At 41.9% G+C, this 19,475-nt stretch overlaps 1 protein-coding gene across 4 annotated transcripts in view; it reads right to left on the bottom strand.

Annotated features, from left to right (window-relative positions):
* Positions 1-19,475, bottom strand: part of slf1 (SMC5-SMC6 complex localization factor 1) — a 36,765-nt gene that overhangs the window by 9,224 nt on the left and 8,066 nt on the right. For all 4 annotated transcript variants that reach the window (XM_047818052.1, XM_047818053.1, XM_027145680.2 and 1 more), the window contains 5 exons: positions 17,929-18,074; positions 17,324-17,436; positions 9,860-9,945; positions 4,437-4,529; positions 3,492-3,674 (listed from right to left, as the gene is read on the bottom strand). In XM_047818052.1, coding sequence (XP_047674008.1) covers positions 3,492-3,674; positions 4,437-4,529; positions 9,860-9,945; positions 17,324-17,436; positions 17,929-18,074 — 621 coding nt within the window. The remainder of the gene's footprint in view (positions 1-3,491; positions 3,675-4,436; positions 4,530-9,859; positions 9,946-17,323; positions 17,437-17,928; positions 18,075-19,475) is intronic.

Genomic DNA, 19,475 nt, shown 5'->3' with positions numbered 1-19,475 from the left:
CTACACAGTGCTAACTAGCTAAGCAGTCTCTAGTGTGTTCGCTTAGTAGTTCGTGCTTACCACAAACCATCAGTAACATTCACTCAGCTTATGCATCATCAGCGCAATAAAAGTGGATATGTAACAAATCGGTGTGTGCGAGTCATCCTATTTTTCATACGTGGCCACAAAATGAGCAACATTTTTTGCCACAATATTATTTTAAAGCCATGTGAACATTTTAAATAAGCTTTTGACAACACTGCATTTCTACAGTAATGTCCTGCAGCAGAATGACAAGCAGCACAAAGTCAAGCTCAGTATGCGTGTGTATGCGCGTGGCATGGGTACTCAAGTAGATGTCTGCTTCCCAGACACATCACACTTCTAATTTTCCTAAACATCCTCCTCTGACCTCTTTTCACTCGCTGCTATTGGGCCAATCTCCGCCGGCTCGGAAAAAAAAAACATTCTCACCGGGACCAAACAATCCCAATCTAATTTACTTTTTGAGGCCAGAATATGTACATGTGTTAATGGGAGAGCGGAATCAAATTAACTATAATTAGTCGGAGCAGAGGAGAGCGGCGAGCAGTGTCGGGCGTGTGAGAAAGAGTTTGTTTCATCCTCTTCTCCCCCCACATCATCCTTTAACCATCATCCTGCACTGTGTTTACATGCGATTTAATGCTTTCACTATTCAACAGCTTAATGATATGCAAATAATCAGACACACAACAATATTCCTGTGCTCACAAAACTGCATGACATCACTGAAAACATTGCATGGAACAAATTCCGGACTGATTTTAATATAATGTTGCTGTTTGACTGTGTGAGTCACGCATTCTTCGGTATTAATAATTGTAAATATGACCAAAAATGAACATACTGAAATCTACTCCTCCATTTCCTATTTTTATACACATACATACATTTTTTAAATGTAGACAAGGGACAAGAAAATGTTTCTAGACCATTGTTCACATTTTCTTGGGCATTACAAATATTAAACAATTTATTCTTCTACATAAATTACTTGTTTAAAATAGCACATTCAGGAGTATTTTACATTGCTTCAAGCTGAACGGAGTGAAAAGTACTGAAGATGTGAGGTGTTACTCTATGAAGCACAGTCCAGATTTAGACGTCCTCGTCTCATTTATTATCTTATGTAATGCGCGGTAGTCCACACTGCTCCATTATCTGTAATGTACTTAACTGCAGTGAAAAATGTGTATTCACTGGCATCCTTCACTAAAGCAGAGATGACACGGTTCCCCCTCCACCCCCCGTCCTGACTCTCTGTGCTACATGAAAAGACGCCTCCATCTTCCAATATCAATAAGCGCTGCCATGATTCTCATAGGAGTTCGAGCTAGAGCGTGCTCACTGAAATACTGAGTCACAGTAATATCAAATAATATTCTAATATGCCTATGTACAGAGAATAGCTCACATATATAATGCTCATAGAAGAGGAAAGAGATTGGGCAGTTAGCATATGAAAGTGTACACTTGGGAATACGAGGGAGTGCTACTGAAATTCCTACTGCTACTGAGTCCTAAGAAGGGCTTTGGATCTGAAGAGTGTGTGCGTGTGTGTGTGTGTGTGTGTGCAGTTGTTTTGCACATGAGTAAGTGATGTGCAATAGGGCAAGGTGATATGACAATATGATATTAACGCTCAGATGAACGATACAGTACTTCTACAGCACTGACTGACATGCAAACACAAGGTTACTGGACACTGTATTAGAAACACCTTTACTGTTCATTCAAATGCAATGCAAATGTCCAAATAGGAAAATCTTGTGGAAGAAGCACAAGGCATAAAATCATTTGGTTAATGTTCAAGCTTCAGTTAATGTTCATATGAAATAGAACGCTGGGATTAGTGATCTTAGGGACTGGTGTGAATATTTCAGAAATTTCTAGACTTTAGGGATTATTAAGGTCTCCAGAGTTTAAAGAGAACCGAGGTGGAAACACCATGTTGATGGGAGAGGACAGAGGAGAATGAGCAGACAAGTTTGAGCCTTCAGGAAGGCTACGGTAATTTTGAACATGTAACATGTGGTGTGAGGGGCTACAAAAGCAGAACAAAACTCACGTCTGTGTACCAGTGCTGTCAGGCAAGAACAGGAAGCTGAGGCTACAAGTGGGCACAGGCTCACCCAAACTAGACATGTGAAGCTTGGAAAAAGAACAAGCAATCATCTGTGGAACATTCTGGCAAGTTTTCTATCTAATGTGACTTGAGTGAGCTAAGGAAGTATCTTTCACAAAAACAATGCCTTTTCCAAATCAGAATTATTTACTGATGACAAAAATAGCCATCTAATAACAATGAAAGATTTACTTGATTTTTCCTGGTTTGTTGCATTCCAAAAAAAATCAGAACTGTTTGCTGGAGGCTCTATCAGAACTTACTATGAAGCAGGAGTGAATCCAAATGGGTGCATTTATTTATTATTACGCATTTACATACGTACAGTAATGTTTACAGGATTTTCCATAAAGATTTTCATTTCAAAAGAAAAAATGACCATTCCCTGACCACTTAAAGTGAACATCAGCATCACTGTGATGAGTGTTTGTAAGCATCCATGTATGTGTGTATACCTGCATGGCAGAGCAGCATCAGTGTGATTAGTGTGTGCGTGTGTTTGTGTGTGCATCCTGCATGGCAGAGCAGCATCATTGTTGTGTGTGTGTGTGTGTGTGTGTGTGTGTGTGTGTGTGTACCTGAATGGTACAGCATCATCACTGTGACAAGTGTGTGTAAGTGTGGGTGTATGTGTGTACTAACCTGCATGGCAAAGCAGCATCATTATAATGTGTATGTGTACTAACCTGCATGGCAAAGCAGCATCATTATAATGTGTATGTGTACTAACCTGCATGGCAAAGCAGCATCATTATAATGTGTATGTGTACTAACCTGCATGGCAAAGCAGCATCATTATAATGTGTATGTGTACTAACCTGCATGGCAAAGCAGCATCATTATAATGTGTGTGTGTACTAACCTGCATGGCAAAGCAGCATCATTATAATGTGTATGTGTACTAACCTGCATGGCAAAGCAGCATCATTATAATGTGTATGTGTACTAACCTGCATGGCAAAGCAGCATCATTATAATGTGTATGTGTACTAACCTGCATGGCAAAGCAGCATCATTATAATGTGTGTGCACTAACCTGCATGGCAAAGCAGCATCATTATAATGTGTATGTGTGTACTAACCTGCATGGCGCAGACGCATCACTGTAATCTGTGTGTGTATGTGTGTACTAACCTGCATGGCACAGAGGCATCACTGTAATCTGTGTGTGTATGTGTGTACTAACCTGCATGGCGCAGACACATCAATGTAATCTGTGTGTGTATGTGTGTACTAACCTGCATGGCGCAGACGCATCACTATAATCTGTGTGTGTATGTGTGTACTAACCTGCATGGCGCAGACGCATCACTGTAATCTGTGTGTGTATGTGTGTACTAACCTGCATGGCGCAGAAGCATCTTGGCGATGTTTGTGTGCTGGTTATTCAGGGCATCATGCAGTGGACTCACTCCTTCTACCTGGCTTCCCAGCTGCAGGCCGGGGCAGTGCTGCAGTAAAGCCTTCACACACTCCCTGCTGCCATGGTTACACGCTTCATGTAGGGGAGTCCAGCCTGCATGGTCTACACAGGTATTAAACAGCACTTTAACAAAGGGCTGGATGATAAAACCTCTAACAAACATTCTAAGTTTATAGTTTAGATTGATGTAGTGTTTGTGACCCAAACCTCAACAAATCTCTCATCAACATAAACTCAAATGAGCAACACAGAAAACACTATAAAAAGAAAATCGTTTCAGTAACTGCGGCTTTTTTTATTACTGGATTTATGATCGGACAAACATCTAATCTTTATCATAACTGTTGCCTCAGATTCCTCTTATTGAGTATAACTCTGTGCGGTCTCCTGCTTAACCCATCTACTGCTGACATGTTTCCATTCTGAGGTGCCTTTCTGCACAGCATGGCTGTAAAAAGTAGTTATTCAAAGTACTGCAGCCTTCGTATCAGCTTGAACCCATTCTCCTCTGACGTCAAAGTGTTTCTGCCTGCAGAACTGTGCTAACTGGATGTTTTGGCTATTTTGAATGAGAAAGTGTGTTCTTAATAAAGTGGCCGGTGAGTGTATATATACTGTACACAACATTTCCATTAATGGTAATAAAGTTATGATTTTGTACAGGCCTTGCTGAAAATATCATTTAAATTACAACAGAAAATTCAGATTAAACAAATCAGAGTTATGCAGACTTACTCCTGTTTCGTTCTACTCTTAAGGTCAGACCTGTGACGTACACTTCTCTCTCGAGTAACGAAAGGCTCTCTGTAAAAAGAGCTACACAAGATTGTAAGGGGTTTAGGGAGGAGAGACAGAAAGAACTACCTTTAACATTGGCATCCACTCCAGGCAGTCTGAGGATCTTCAGCACCGTCTGCACCTGGTTCCTCTTGCAGGCTCGATGCAGGAGTGTCTCCCCTACATTAAGATCATTGAAAGAAAAACAGGGGAGAAGGACAGGAGTTCATTGTTCTGAATTAGGGTGTGCCCTCCTCATCGGCTCCACTGCGTTGTAAATGGCAAGACGGCAACCAGAAAGAGAGTCTAAATTCCCACAGTTTCTAAACGCACACATAAAATATTACCGCTGAACTAAAAATGACCTCAATTTTCTAGATGAGAAAATCTCTGATGAAATGAACTCATCCGTTTCCTCTTTCCACTCCCCCTCACCATTAGCTCATGCGCACTACAGACTCTTAGCTTGCACCCCAAAGTTTGAGTGTGGGAAAAGAGGCTTCCTTCCTGTCCATATTGTGAGTTGCTCCAGGTTATGGTACATATCTCTTGCACAATGCCTACAACAGGGCTTTTCACACATGCTGGGTTCAGGAGCTCCGCTGGGAATCGCAAATGGACTCGTGTGACGTGCAGCCCGGCATAGTACATCATCACCGACCTCCAGAGGCTTTTTATTTACATTTTCTTTTTGGCTATTCTCCCCTCCTGCCATCTCTTCCTTTTCTGATACAATATGAATGAAGAATATATTAGAGGTTGTGCTGCGCCCCTTTTTCATGTATGGCTGAACTTCACAAGAAAGTTAAAGGCCAAGCATGAGTGCCTCTCTGGCTGCCAGCATATTATGCCAGTGCAAAGCTGCTAATAAATGCTTTACTAGCTCTCACCAGGGTGCCTGCCTCTCTGCAGCCTTGGCCAGCTCGATAAAACCCAGCAAAGGGCGGAAAGGAAGAAAAGCAGACACTGCAGACACTGCCCTTTCTTCTAGATAGAGATTTAAGGGGAAAAAAAAGAAAGAAAAAGAGATGCTGCAACCCCTTTAACATCAAGACGTTTTTGCATTTCAAGAGCCATCTTTCAACACAGATCAAACACAAAATAAGCTTTTATGGGAATGACCATATGTGGCTGTTGTTGAGGTTGCATCTATGCAGTGTTCGTGTAGAGTGGATTGGTTGGGGGGAAAGAAAAACCCTGGCCTGCTTGATGAGCACCGAACACCAGCTGTTAAATAAAGTGGAAGTGCCAACACGGAGGGCAGCCCACGCTGAAACCTTTTGCAACGGAGTCCTAAATCAGTCCACAGGCAACAAAAGTCATGAAACCTGGTGGTGCTAGCATCACCGCCAACGATGCTTCATACTCACTGGACATGTCCAAAATTTAATATCACTTTCAGGCTGGTGCGTTTAGTCCAATGGATGCACATATTTGAAATTCAAAACGGCAAAATAATTGCGGTTGATCTCTTCACAGTACAGTCTATTGAAAATGGCAGTTCCAGTAGAAAAGTGCAGCCAAAAGCCAACCAGCCAAACGTGTGAAAATTATTTCTCAAAAGGCTTACAGGAGGAGAAAAAAAAAACAAGCTAATTAGCAGTAGATTCTAAAAAAAATGAAACAAACAGAAGGCAATAAAACTATGACTTAATGAGTAGCTTGGCATCTCAGCTGGTCTGGACTTGCACTGGTCCTTTTCTCCACCTAATAGGCTCTAAAATGCAGTGATTAAACGTTCCTTAACTCCCAGTGTGTACACATCCTCACAAATGCCAGGCCCAATCTTCGCCCAGTTAAATCATTTTAATGGCTCCAATTTGGACACAACGCCTCCATTATAAGGATAATTGCATACTCAGCATTTACAAGCATGGAAAGGATAAAATCTGTCCTGTCCTTTTCTATAAATTCCCCAACTAGCCGACATTTCGCTCTTAAGTAGAGATGTCAAATGTGCGTGGGGTGCTTTTTTTTTCATTCTTTTTTTTCTGGAGCACTATGTGCTTGAACGAGGTGTGACGTTGGGCATGATGGCTCGGATAAACGCAGGTAACGATTTAAAGGAAGCTGTTTGTAGGCGTCGGGTTATAGTGTGTTCTTGTGCAATTAGAGAATATTTTCTACCAAGACACGTGTCACTTCAAGCAAAGTTGTGAAATTACCAGGGAATTTAGGTGAAAGGATGGAGAAGTAAAACAGTTTGGGATTGCGCCTGTGGCGAATATTGCTGAGCCAAAAGCAGTTATGTTAAAATGGTTAAATTTAGTTTTATTTGAAAATGCCTTGTAAGTCTTTGCAATCAAAAACACTTCAGAGTTTGCCAAATACACTACAAATGTCCAAAGAGGAGTAATCTGACATATTTATTGACATTCTGCTTATTTGGGCTACAAAAATAGTATACTGTGATTACACGGATTAGACTGGGTTAAAACATACATAAATCTTATCGCGAATAGTCCGAGGGCTCATTTGAATATTGCTTTTTTCCTTCCCGATTTTGCAAATGTCAAAACTGCCTTAACAATGTGTTGCACATGCATCTATACTTCCCAGTAAATCCTCCACCCTCGGTGCCTAAGTCAGATAAGTGCAGAGTGCATTCAGTGGGCAGACAGCTCAGGATGAAGTTAACAAGGCACCACGGACCTGCACACACTGCGAGAACCGCAGCACTGCCAGAAATACAGCACATGGCTGAGAGCCTACGGATGCATCATCAAAAATTGATGTCCTGCACATCAGTATAGGGAACACGTAGTTTAAGAAAAAAAGAAAAAAAAAAAAAAAAAAAAAAAAAAGTGCAAGGCAACGAGCAGAGCAGCAAAGTCTGTAGGGCTCTCTCTTTCTCTCTCTCACACACATTCTCTCACGCTCCTCTCTGTGCCCTCCCCCTGCTCCCTGTTCTGGCATGAGGCTATTCCTGATCAGGTAGAGAGATGACGAGCACTGACACCTCGGCAGGTTCACTCAGAGTGCCAGCTACGTAATTACCAAAACTTGCAGCCACGAGCATGCACTCGCTCTCATCTTTATCTCTACCTCTCTGGTTCTCGCTCACTCCCACTTCACAGCAGAATCCTAATTGTAGTGTTTAATATTCCTAAACCGGTGATCTGACAAGTGTTGTTTGTGTGTGTGTGTATTGCTTTGTACTTCGCTCTCCCTCCTGTCTCTGTCTCTCTCTTTCACTCCATCTCCCTCTCTCTCCTCCCGAAGCTAAAGCACTGAAGGTGCATACGCACTGCATGGAATGTAAATGTCAGTGCCGCGGGTTAGAGCGTGGGGCGTCGCAGGGTGCTTTTGACTCCGATACCAATGTATGCTCTATTAAAACAAAAAATGGATGTGCGCACAGAGGCGGTACATAAATAATGACTGTCTGAGAGGTGTTCACTTCAAGGTCTGGATCAAGCAGTCAAATGCAAAAGGTAGTGCATGACAAAGCCCAGAGGTGATCAGGGTAATGATTCATAAACTTCAAGAATGAAATGAGAAATTCAGCATGTCTGCAGGTAGTTTAAAGTTAAAATGTCATACTTTTAAAATGGAGTTCAATGCCATTTGAGTTCAGAACACTTTCTGATGTAATTTAAGAAATTTGCCATAATGTTACACCAAAAAATCTAAATAAATAAATAAAACCTCACACTGTATATTCCACAAAATACAAAAATTAACAGATATAGAGGTCACACCATTAAAACATAGTAATTAAAATAAAAAAAATAATAAAAAAAATTAAACCCTGTATTATGCAGTGTGTGCATGACATGAGGTCAGATCCAGACCTTGGAATGACGAGATTGCCTCTGACAGTTCAGTGACTGCTAGATAATAGACAATTAACATTTAATCCTCAGTAAGGTGAAATCAGATACCACCTTATAACTTTTAACTAATTAATATTTCCACATGACTTTTTTTGACATACAACACAGGTGACAAGTTAATGCTATGTTCACACTTACAGCAACTCAAAGCAACAAAGTGATCATTATCGATGAAGTGGAAAAACCCCAAATAAAGTGCAAACATCATCTTGATTTCATCTGACTGCTGAAAACATGGTCCAAAAAACTCCCTCTGGGATTAATAAAGTCATCAATTTATTGATTTATCTATTAAAGATCACGTACATGAGGGGTTTTCAATTGTATCTGCAGAAGGCTGGTGTGTCTTCAGGCTTTTCTACCAGCAAATACGAGGTTCAGTTGACAGCTGACCAGAAACTAAGATGAACGGATTAAACACAGTGTGGCTTCTGCCTGGTGAGACTGAAAGTCTGCAGCCACACTGAACTTTTGTGGATAAGACTGAAGACCTGAGATATACAGGATCTCACTGACAAAAGGCATCATTCAGGAGAGAGATAAGTAAAGAATTTCCAAAATAAATATGATGGAACACAATGAAGGGAGTTAAGAAGAAGTGAAGAAAATGAGCAATTAAGAAGAACAGGCCGTCTCTTCAAAATCGACAAAATGACAAGACAAAAGCTGCCATAATGAAGCTGCCAAGAGACCTTCCTATATCAAGTCAAGCTTTTATCGTCATTTCAAATCATATATAGCTGACGCAGTACACAGTGAAATGAAACAACGTTACTCCAGGACCTTGGAGCTACATAAAATGACATAAAGCTACATAAAACAACACAGAGTTAAGTACTTAAGTCCTAGCCCGACTGTTTTTACAACATAAAACCTCTTCCTAGTTCAAAACAGTTACTAGTAGACTTATTAGCAACATCATTTGCAGACATGGTGAATGATGCGTTTTCATAAATTTAACTACAGACTTAAAATATAAAACGTCTTCAGATAAAGATGAAAATGAATATAGGACAAATTTAGGACGCTAGAAGCTAGAAGTGAGCGTCTTCAGGATCTATGGTTGGACTGTTATATTGTGTCTGAAATGTCACTTAATTGAAGTCAACAATGGAGCAGTTTCAGGAGAAGAAAATCAAGGTTTCTTTTTGTTTTTCCCCAATGGAAAGGTCAGATCCTATTAAAACCTGTGAAATGACTTGAAGAGGGCTGAGCACAGGAGATCCCCTTGCAGTTTCATAGATCTGGAGAATTTTTGCAAAGAAGAGTGTAATACACTTGGCAAATCAAGATGTGCTAAGCTGGTATATTCTTACCCAAGTGCTGTATTAAGCAAAAGGCACTGTAGCAGAGTAATAGTTACAGTGTGTGCTCACTTATGAAACCAGGTCATTGGAAGCTTTTTCTTCCAGTTCAATAAGGAACGTGGCACTGAGGTTATTTCCAGACTTTTTTCCACAATTTTTCTGAAGACTTTGGCACTCACATACTTCTGGCTCTGCAGGTAAAGTACCTGGAAACCTGGTGTATTAGTTAAACAAAATACAAAGAAACTCTCTGTAATATAGAAGAATGGGTAAATACTCTTGAAGGGCAAATGATGACTTTAAGGTCTGGCAGACATCCTTGGAAATTCCTATGGTGTTAGTAAAAATGGTGAGAATGAGAGCTTACCTGCAAAATTGACTCGATGGAAACCTTTTGGCATGTTCTTCGCTCTGTCCTTCACCAAGCCTGAGCCACCCACACGCTCTCTTTCTCTAAACAAACATAACACACAACTTAAAGAACTTTTTTGATAGAGATAGAGAGAAAGAGAGAGAGAAAGGAAGAGAGAAAGAGAGAGAGAGAGAGAGAGAGAGAGAGAGAATTTAATGCGATTTTACTGCCTCACTGCCTACAAGAGCATCTAGAACATACTGTACATCTCACATGATAAAACCAGCTCAAACCCCCCACTCCAACACACATATCACTCCAAATGGATCCTGAGATATCATTAGATCAGTACCACAGCCAGAGAGCAGCATCTTGTCAAGCTAAAGTGGGGAGGTCTAGGCATCAAAGTGTGTAATTCCTTTTAGAGGCCTATAACTACAGCCCACACCAGGACACTCTGTGGTGCCTCTTATCCAAAGGGACAGAGCTGAAGTCCTAAACAGTCTATAAGAAAGCTGGCTAAATGGGCTTGTGAGTGCTCCTCCACCGTGGGCTGGATTGGGGCAGATGGGTTGCAGAGAGCAGCTGTATGTTCCTGTCTGACTCACTGCTGGGAGACAGTGATGGGAGAGGACTCTCATGCTGAGAAGGACGAGGAAATGAGAATGCTGAGTGGAGCAGGGCCGTAAATGCGGCATGCTGGAGAAAAGCACTCACACTTCAGACATTTACAATGCAGTTTCTTTCCATATTAATGCGGTTTCTGCAGCAATACAAACAGTGGCGTGGTCGCAAATATGAAACTAAATCATAATCATGAAAGTACATCAGACTTATAAAGGACATCCGATGTCTTCAACAAATGTATTAATGTAATGTCAAAGAGTCATGCTGTTTATTTGGCTGAATAACAAATAACACATTTGTGCAGCACAATGTAGGTTGTCAGTGTCCTATACGGGGTCTTATGCTTCTCTCCAGAATAATACTAATAGTTCATAAAAATGAGCAGCAATTACTATATAAAAAGAAAAATTAGCATCTCTTTGAGCTCAACCCTGTACAGTTACACATGAACACACACACAAGTATTTTTACATGATGCAATTGTAACAAGACTGGAGACACTTACAGAGAGTCCACTCCCTGGTCCACTCCTTTATTCACTAAACCTTGAACTATTGCACGTGTCTTGCGTGAAGTCTTGCAACTTTATACAAGACTAAGTTGGTTTTCACTCTGGTTTCGTTTGCTGTGGTCTGAATACAAGTGTGATTGTTCCCAGTGCCCCACCAGCACTGGTCTGGTTCCTGACACTTGATTTTATTGAACTCTGTTAACAATGTTAATTATTTTGGAGCTATTATATGCAGTAAGGCTCCTCACCTCTTCTGTGTCCCACAAGGTTCCCCTGTCTCTCATGCTACACATGTGGGTTGGAAAATTATGATGTCATCGGCTAAAACACACACGCAGTTTACCGTAAATCCTGAACGAGTGCAGACCAGAGTACGAGCTGTGTTTAGATTCACAGGAATCATAGCACAGTTCCAGCAACTGAACTCTCACCACCTCCATTGCTACCATAGTGTACTTCCTGGCCCACAGGACAGCTTTCACATTACCAATGTTTCTATGAAAAACATGCATTTCACACCAAACTGTCAGTGTAAAAAATAAACTTGTAGATTATCATTGCAAAACACTGATTTTGTGTTTCTCTTTGATTTGGAAGTACATTTATCTCATTGTCTTGTTAGAAGCTCTGTTTTAACTGCTTGTCAGAGGCAAGTAGGGTTTCGGAGGGAATTATTAATTTTGTTTCTGTGGAAAGTTTGAATGATGATTAATTATGAACGGTGGCAATAATTCTGAAAGACGCTCTGTAAAGTCATTTGGGAATCAACTCTGAATTACTCTTTATTAAAGGTGCAAAGGAAGGCTGATGTTTACATTGTTTTCTCTGACTGAACCAATGACAATCAAGATCCCATCACATTAGTGACAGAAAAAAGTACTGAGGGTAAATGAACAAAGACAACAATGAAACAGAGACAGTTTATGATAACAAGTAAAACACCAGTATCTTGTTACCTTTATTTAACACTATTAATAAAGCACAAACGCACAGGATGTGCACAGCAGGGTGCACTCGGTACGGCAGGACAAATGTGCACCCACTTCCTGTTGACTGAGTAATCACCTAGGAGGATTTCTTTTCTTTTTAACCACATTTTCTTGCAATTTAGTTGCCAATTTCCACCTATTAGCTAGTTCTCCTCCATCACACTGCATTAAAAAATACTAGTCTACTAGCCTCTGTGTGTTTCTGCGTTTTGTTCACACATAACAGCGTGATTCTTATTCACATGCCGAGCCCTGATCAGAACGTGAGGAGCCCATCTCTCTCCATTAGCCATTTTAACCCTGACTAATATCCCATGATGAGGGACAATGGCTCCATTACAGCCACCTCTCGCTCTCTCTCTCTCGCTCACTCTCTCTCACACACACCACTTTCCGTCTGCCTTCGCTGGGCCTGAGATGCATGTGAGTCGTGCTAATAGTGCCTGTGTTAGGTTTTATCATTAGTATTATACTGTAATAAAAGGTACATAGAAGACTGAAAAAACTGAGGAATAATGAGGAGGGCGAATTATCTAAACGTAATTAAGGGTAAAATTATTTGATGACAGACATGAGGAGAACCACGATGGCATTACTGAGGGCAGAATCTCAATACTAGAGATTGGATTTGACTAACAATCGCTGCGAGTGCCACTTGTGCTCGGAGTCAGAGCCGGTGTATGTTGGAGGAATTTAATTCAAAACCCTCCACAATGTTTCTCTTGTACACCAACTCAAATTACTTTCATGGCGGCCTTTAGAAGTGGGAAACGCACAGGTTTGAAGATTATTGATGACAATTTGAAATATTGCAAGTACAACTATGTAACTGGCATTTCCAACAAACCATTAAAGAGATATGTATTGCTGCTACATAATAAACCAAGAAAAACATATAGGTCAGCGTGCACATAACTTTGCTCTGTGTATAAGCACTTACGGATTTAACTACAGCTGATAAAATACTGTATATACTCAGCATCAGAAGTACAAGTTTTAAAACTTTCCATGGTTAAAATTTTTAACCTTTGTGTTCGAAATGGTTTAGATTCAAGCCTGGTAGAAATATATACAGGTTCTTCAAATTATTGATCCTTAAGCACAGCTAGTAAAATGTCTGTAATCCATATAATCAGATCATTTTACATGGGGATCACACAGACAAATTCCAGGACAAAAGCAAGTGATTGGAATGACATCCAGCCAGAATCCCTGGGAATTTATTGGCTTCTGTGTGAGTTAACAGATTACCAGGAAAGATGGTGTCTTACTGAGTAAGACCTATGGAAAACATGTTCAGCTACGCAAAGTAAAGAAACACACACACACACACACACTCACACACAGACAGACACACACACACACACACACACACAGACACACTCACAGACACACACACTCGCATACACACACACACACACTCGCATACACACACACACACACACACACACACACACTCGCATACACACACACACACACACACTCGCATACACACACACACACACACACACACACTCGCATACACACACACACACACTCGCATACACACACACACACACACACTCGCATACACACACACACACACACACTCGCATACACACACACACACACACTCGCATACACACACACTCGCATACACACACACTCGCATACACACACACACACACTCGCATACACACACACACTCGCATACACACAAACACACTCGCATACACACACACACACTCGCATACACACACACACACTCGCATACACACACACACACTCGCATACACACACCCACACTCGCATACACACCCACACTCGCATACACACCCACACTCGCATACACACCCACACTCGCATACACACCCACACTCGCATACACACTCGCGGACACACACACGTACACGGACACACACACGTACACGGACACACACGTACACGGACACACACACGTACACGGACACACACACGGGCACAGACACACACACACGGGCACAGACACACACACACGGGCACAGACACACACACACGGGCACAGACACACACACACGGGCACAGACACACACACACGGGCACAGACACACACACACGGGCACAGACACACACACACAGGCACAGACACACACACACAGGCACAGACACACACACACACAGGCACAGACACACACACACACACACACAGGCACAGACACACACACACACAGGCACAGACACAGACACACACACACAGGCACAGACACAGACACACACACACAGACACAGACACACACACACAGGCACAGACACACACAGGCACAGACACACACAGGCACAGACACACACAGGCACAGACACACACAGGCACAGACACACACACACAGGCACAGACACAGACACACACACACAGGCACAGACACACAGGCACAGACACAGACACACACAGGCACAGACACACACAGGCACAGACACACACACACAGGCACAGACACACACACAGGCACAGACACACACAGGCACAGGCACACACACACAGGCACAGGCACACACACACAGGCACAGGCACACACACACAGGCACAGGCACACACACAGGCACAGGCACACACACAGGCACAGGCACACACACACAGGCACAGGCACACACACACAGGCACACTCGCATACACACACACACAGGCACACTCGCATACACACACACACACACACGCACACTCGCATACACACACACACACTCGCATACACACACACACACACTCGCATACACACACACACACTCACACGCATACACACACACACACGCATACACACACACACGCATACACACACACACACACACACGCATACACACACACACACACGCATACACACACACACACACGCATACACACACACACACACTCGCATACACACACACTCGCATACACACACACACACACACTCGCATACACACACACACACACACACTCGCATACACACACACACACACTCGCATACACACACACACACACACACTCGCATACACACACACACACACACACTCGCATACACACACACACACACACACTCGCATACACACACACACACACACACACACACACACACACTCGCATACACACACACACACTCGCATACACACACACACTCGCATACACACACACACACTCGCATACACACACACACACTCGCATACACACACACACACTCGCATACACACACACACACACTCGCATACACACACACACACACTCGCATACACACACACACACACTCGCATACACACCCACACACACTCGCATACACACCCACACTCGCATACACACCCACAGACACACATATACGCGGACACACACACGTACACGGACACACACACGTACACACACGTACACGGACACACACAGGCACAGACACACACACACGGGCACAGACACACACACACAGGCACAGGCACACAGGCACAGGCACACACACAGGCACAGGCACACACACACAGGCACAGGCACACACACACACACAGGCACAGACACACACACACACACACACACAGGCACAGACACACACACACAGACACACACAGGCAGAGACACACACAGGCACAGACACACACACACACAGGCAGAGACACACACACACACACAGGCACAGACACACACACACAGGCACAGACACACACACACACAGGCACAGACACACACACACACAGGCACAGACACACACACACACACACACAGGCACACACACACACACAGGCACACACACACACACACACACAGGCACACACACACACACAGACACACACACACACACAGGCACACACACACACAGGCACACACACACAGGCACACACACACAGGCACACACACACAGGCACACACACACAGGCACACACACACACAGGCACACACACACACACACATACATACAGACACACACACATATATACACAGACACACACACATATACACACACAGAGGCACAGACACACACACATACACACACACAGGCACAGACACACACACAGGCACAGACACACACACAGGCACACACATATACACAGACACACACACACATACACACGTACACACACATATACACAGACACACACACATATACACAGACACACACACACGTACATATACACAGACACACACACACACGTACACAGACACACACACGTACACAGACACACACACGTACACAGACACACACACGTACACAGACACACAGACATACACAGACACACAGACATACACAGACACACAGACATACACAGACACACAGACATACACAGACACACAGACATACACAGACACACAGACATACACAGACACACACACATACACAGACGCACACACATACACAGACGCACACACATACACAGACGCACACACATACACAGACGCACACACATACACAGACGCACACACATACACAGACGCACACACATACACAGACGCACACACATACACAGACGCACACACATACACAGACGCACACATACATATACACAGACACACACACAGACACACAGACACACACACATACACAGACACACACACATCTACACAGACACACACACATCTACACAGACATACACACACATCTACACAGACATACACACACATCTACACAGACATACACACACATCTACACAGACATACACACACATCTACACAGACATACACACACATCTACACAGACACCACACACAGACAGACTTATTTCTCTCGAAGTTGTTTATGTTTTTTTTCTCTTTGCATCCCTGACAATTCTTCTGGCAGTAGCGGGTGAAATATTTCTGAACCTCTTATTTTCCACCACTTTATCAGAGGTTGAACATTTTCAAGTGTTGAGAGATATTTTAATATCCTTTTCCTGCGTTATAATGTTTACATTATTTATATGTTATATGTTTAGATGTTGTATACATCATAATGTTTACATTATCTACATTATTACACAGGCCCATTGTCAGTTCTTTTGTGTTCCCCATAGTGCAGTATCCAGCCAAGTCAGTGCTTCATCTCATGAGCTGAGAAACTCACTGACTATTTACACACAGCCACTAGTTATAATTATAATGAGTCACAGGTGTGGAAACTTTCCTTTCACAGCCATTTAAACCTCTGTGTCCAAACATTCAAGGATATGTAAACTTTTAATCAGGGTAATTTAAGCGATTTCAGTCACCATTAGGTTTTAAAAAGGAGTCAAACAACTATGTGATAATTAATGACTTCACATTACCTCTCTAACAATGATTAATAATTTCTTTCATAGTATTTAAACTTTTGAGCACAACGGTGTGTATGTATATATATGTGTGTGTGTGTGTGTGTGTGTGTGTGTGTGTGTGTGTGTGTGTGTGTGTGTGGGTGTGTGTGAGACTCACCGTGTATCCTGGCTGTCTGAGCTGGGTGTGACAGTCCTCTCAGCCTGATGCTTGGGCGGATGCCTTGGTTTGCACCCACACAACTGCCCCAGGGCCTTAAGGTAGGAGAAAACCTGCAAACACAAATACTGCACTTTAATATCTCATTCTACCTCTTTATCTTTGGACATTACATATAACTTACAGTTTAAAGATAATACTGTAATGTAATTGCAGCCTTAACCAATTCTACATCCATTTTCAAAAGGACAAGTTATACAAGTTATACAGGATCTCTCACATCACTGCTAAATCCTTTTTATTGTGACTGGACACACGGTGTTAAGTGATTTGCTGTAACAGCAGTTCTGACAGTACCACAGCTAGAAATATGTCTTACTGGGTGTACATGTTGATAACTGGAACTTATTTCCCTAGAATACCAGAGCATTACATGTGACAATTCCAATCTTTACTACACAAAATGGTGTTTGTGATTTACTGTGCTGTGAGGGGGAAAACACTGATACAAGTAATATAAATGTAATGTAAATTTTCTGAGTAATAGAGAGAATACAGAGAAATAACAGAGCAAGACATAAATAATCTAAAAAGCATTGTCTTACTATCTTGTGGAGGGAGAGCGGCTCAGAGCAGATGAGCAGGCCGTTCCTAGTGCAGATGTTTCTGTAGATTGCATCAGCAGTGAGCATCCTGAGGCTGTGCGACGGGAGAGCAGGAACCAGCTCCCTCAGAGTGTCTGGATGGAGGTCTGAGAGGTGATCGGAAGTGAGAGAGTAAGTGCAGCTGTTAATAAGACGATATTTTGAAAAACGCTGAAAAAACAACGAATAAGACAACATTAAAATCAATACGCTGGCTTTAAGGGCATTAGCAACACTCATGGAGTTTAAAGTTTAGACAAACTCGCATGTATGTATTCACAGGCTGTAAACGAATGACCCAAAGCAGACGAACCCAACATAATTGGCTGACATTAACTAAATTGCTAATTCCACTAATGAAGTTTAATGAGCAAATTTGTGCGATGGAGAAAATTTTATGTTGAGTCCTTTTTGAAAATTTCACATTGAAATTCAAGGGCTGTTGCATACTCAATTGTAATTGATCAGAAGTTGTTTCCTTGCTGCAATTCATTATCATTTCTAAAATAACATTCATGCATAAAATCGAACCCATATTGCTGATATGATGAAATTTTCTCTAAGAAAATGTTTAACACTTAAAGAAAGTGTCTCCATTTTCACTGCTTTGGACCAGTCAGAGGTTCAGCTATAAACTCATCCCCATGCGAGTCTTCAGTGACATCAAGAGAGAGAAAACAGAGAAGATGTTACAGAACGATTGGTTTTATAGGAACCTGTTTCACAAATAATCCACGGAATTAAATGTTTAATTTTAATTTAAATTCAAATGTTGTTGGTCAATTACACAAGTCTATCTCATTACGAGATTTTTTTTTCTACTGTCAGTCATAAAAAAAGGTCATACAGAATAAAAATAGACCAAAAAGAGATTTAGAATAAAAACACAATTTAACTGGAAACGGGGGAAATATATAGAAAATTTGAAAACATAAACAAAAAAGAATGTAGACAGAGAATGAATGATAGGAAGATGATGATATGAATAGTGTAGAACAATTAGGAGTAGTGCAGAGGTGTGCAATTTTAGTGCTGTGCAGATGTGGGCAATTATGAGCAATTTGAGTGCATATATGCCATAAAGTGCTGCAGGAACGAGTCCTAAAAGCTGGAAATAAGTCAGTATTTTAGCACTTCTGCTTCCATCACTCTGAAGTCATTGGGTTTTTTTGGAATGGATTTTTGGTTAAATGCCTGAAATAAAGTTTGTGGTTAACACAAGCTCAAGATATTTTCACGTTTATTCTACGACATAAAATACATCAGTAAAACCCAGCTTGTGTTTTTTTTAAGCTTTTATTGAGAAAATGTGGCTGCTAACTATTGGCTAAACAGGGCTACAGAGGTTGTCTGGAACGTTGAACGTCATTATGTGAACAGGAAATTTCATCTACTGCAGATGAAAGATTGTCAGAACTTTAGCATTATTCTTTTGCTGATTGTATATAGGCTTTAAAATTCATAAAAGATGTGTTCATTTGTGAAGATTATCTTGAACAAAACATGCA

This window comes from Tachysurus fulvidraco, chromosome 9 (genome assembly GCF_022655615.1).
Source record: "Tachysurus fulvidraco isolate hzauxx_2018 chromosome 9, HZAU_PFXX_2.0, whole genome shotgun sequence".
In the NCBI taxonomy this organism is placed as follows: Eukaryota; Metazoa; Chordata; class Actinopteri; order Siluriformes; family Bagridae; genus Tachysurus; species Tachysurus fulvidraco.
Note: the sequence above shows the minus strand (reverse complement) of the source record. Positions and strands in the feature narration are given on the sequence as shown.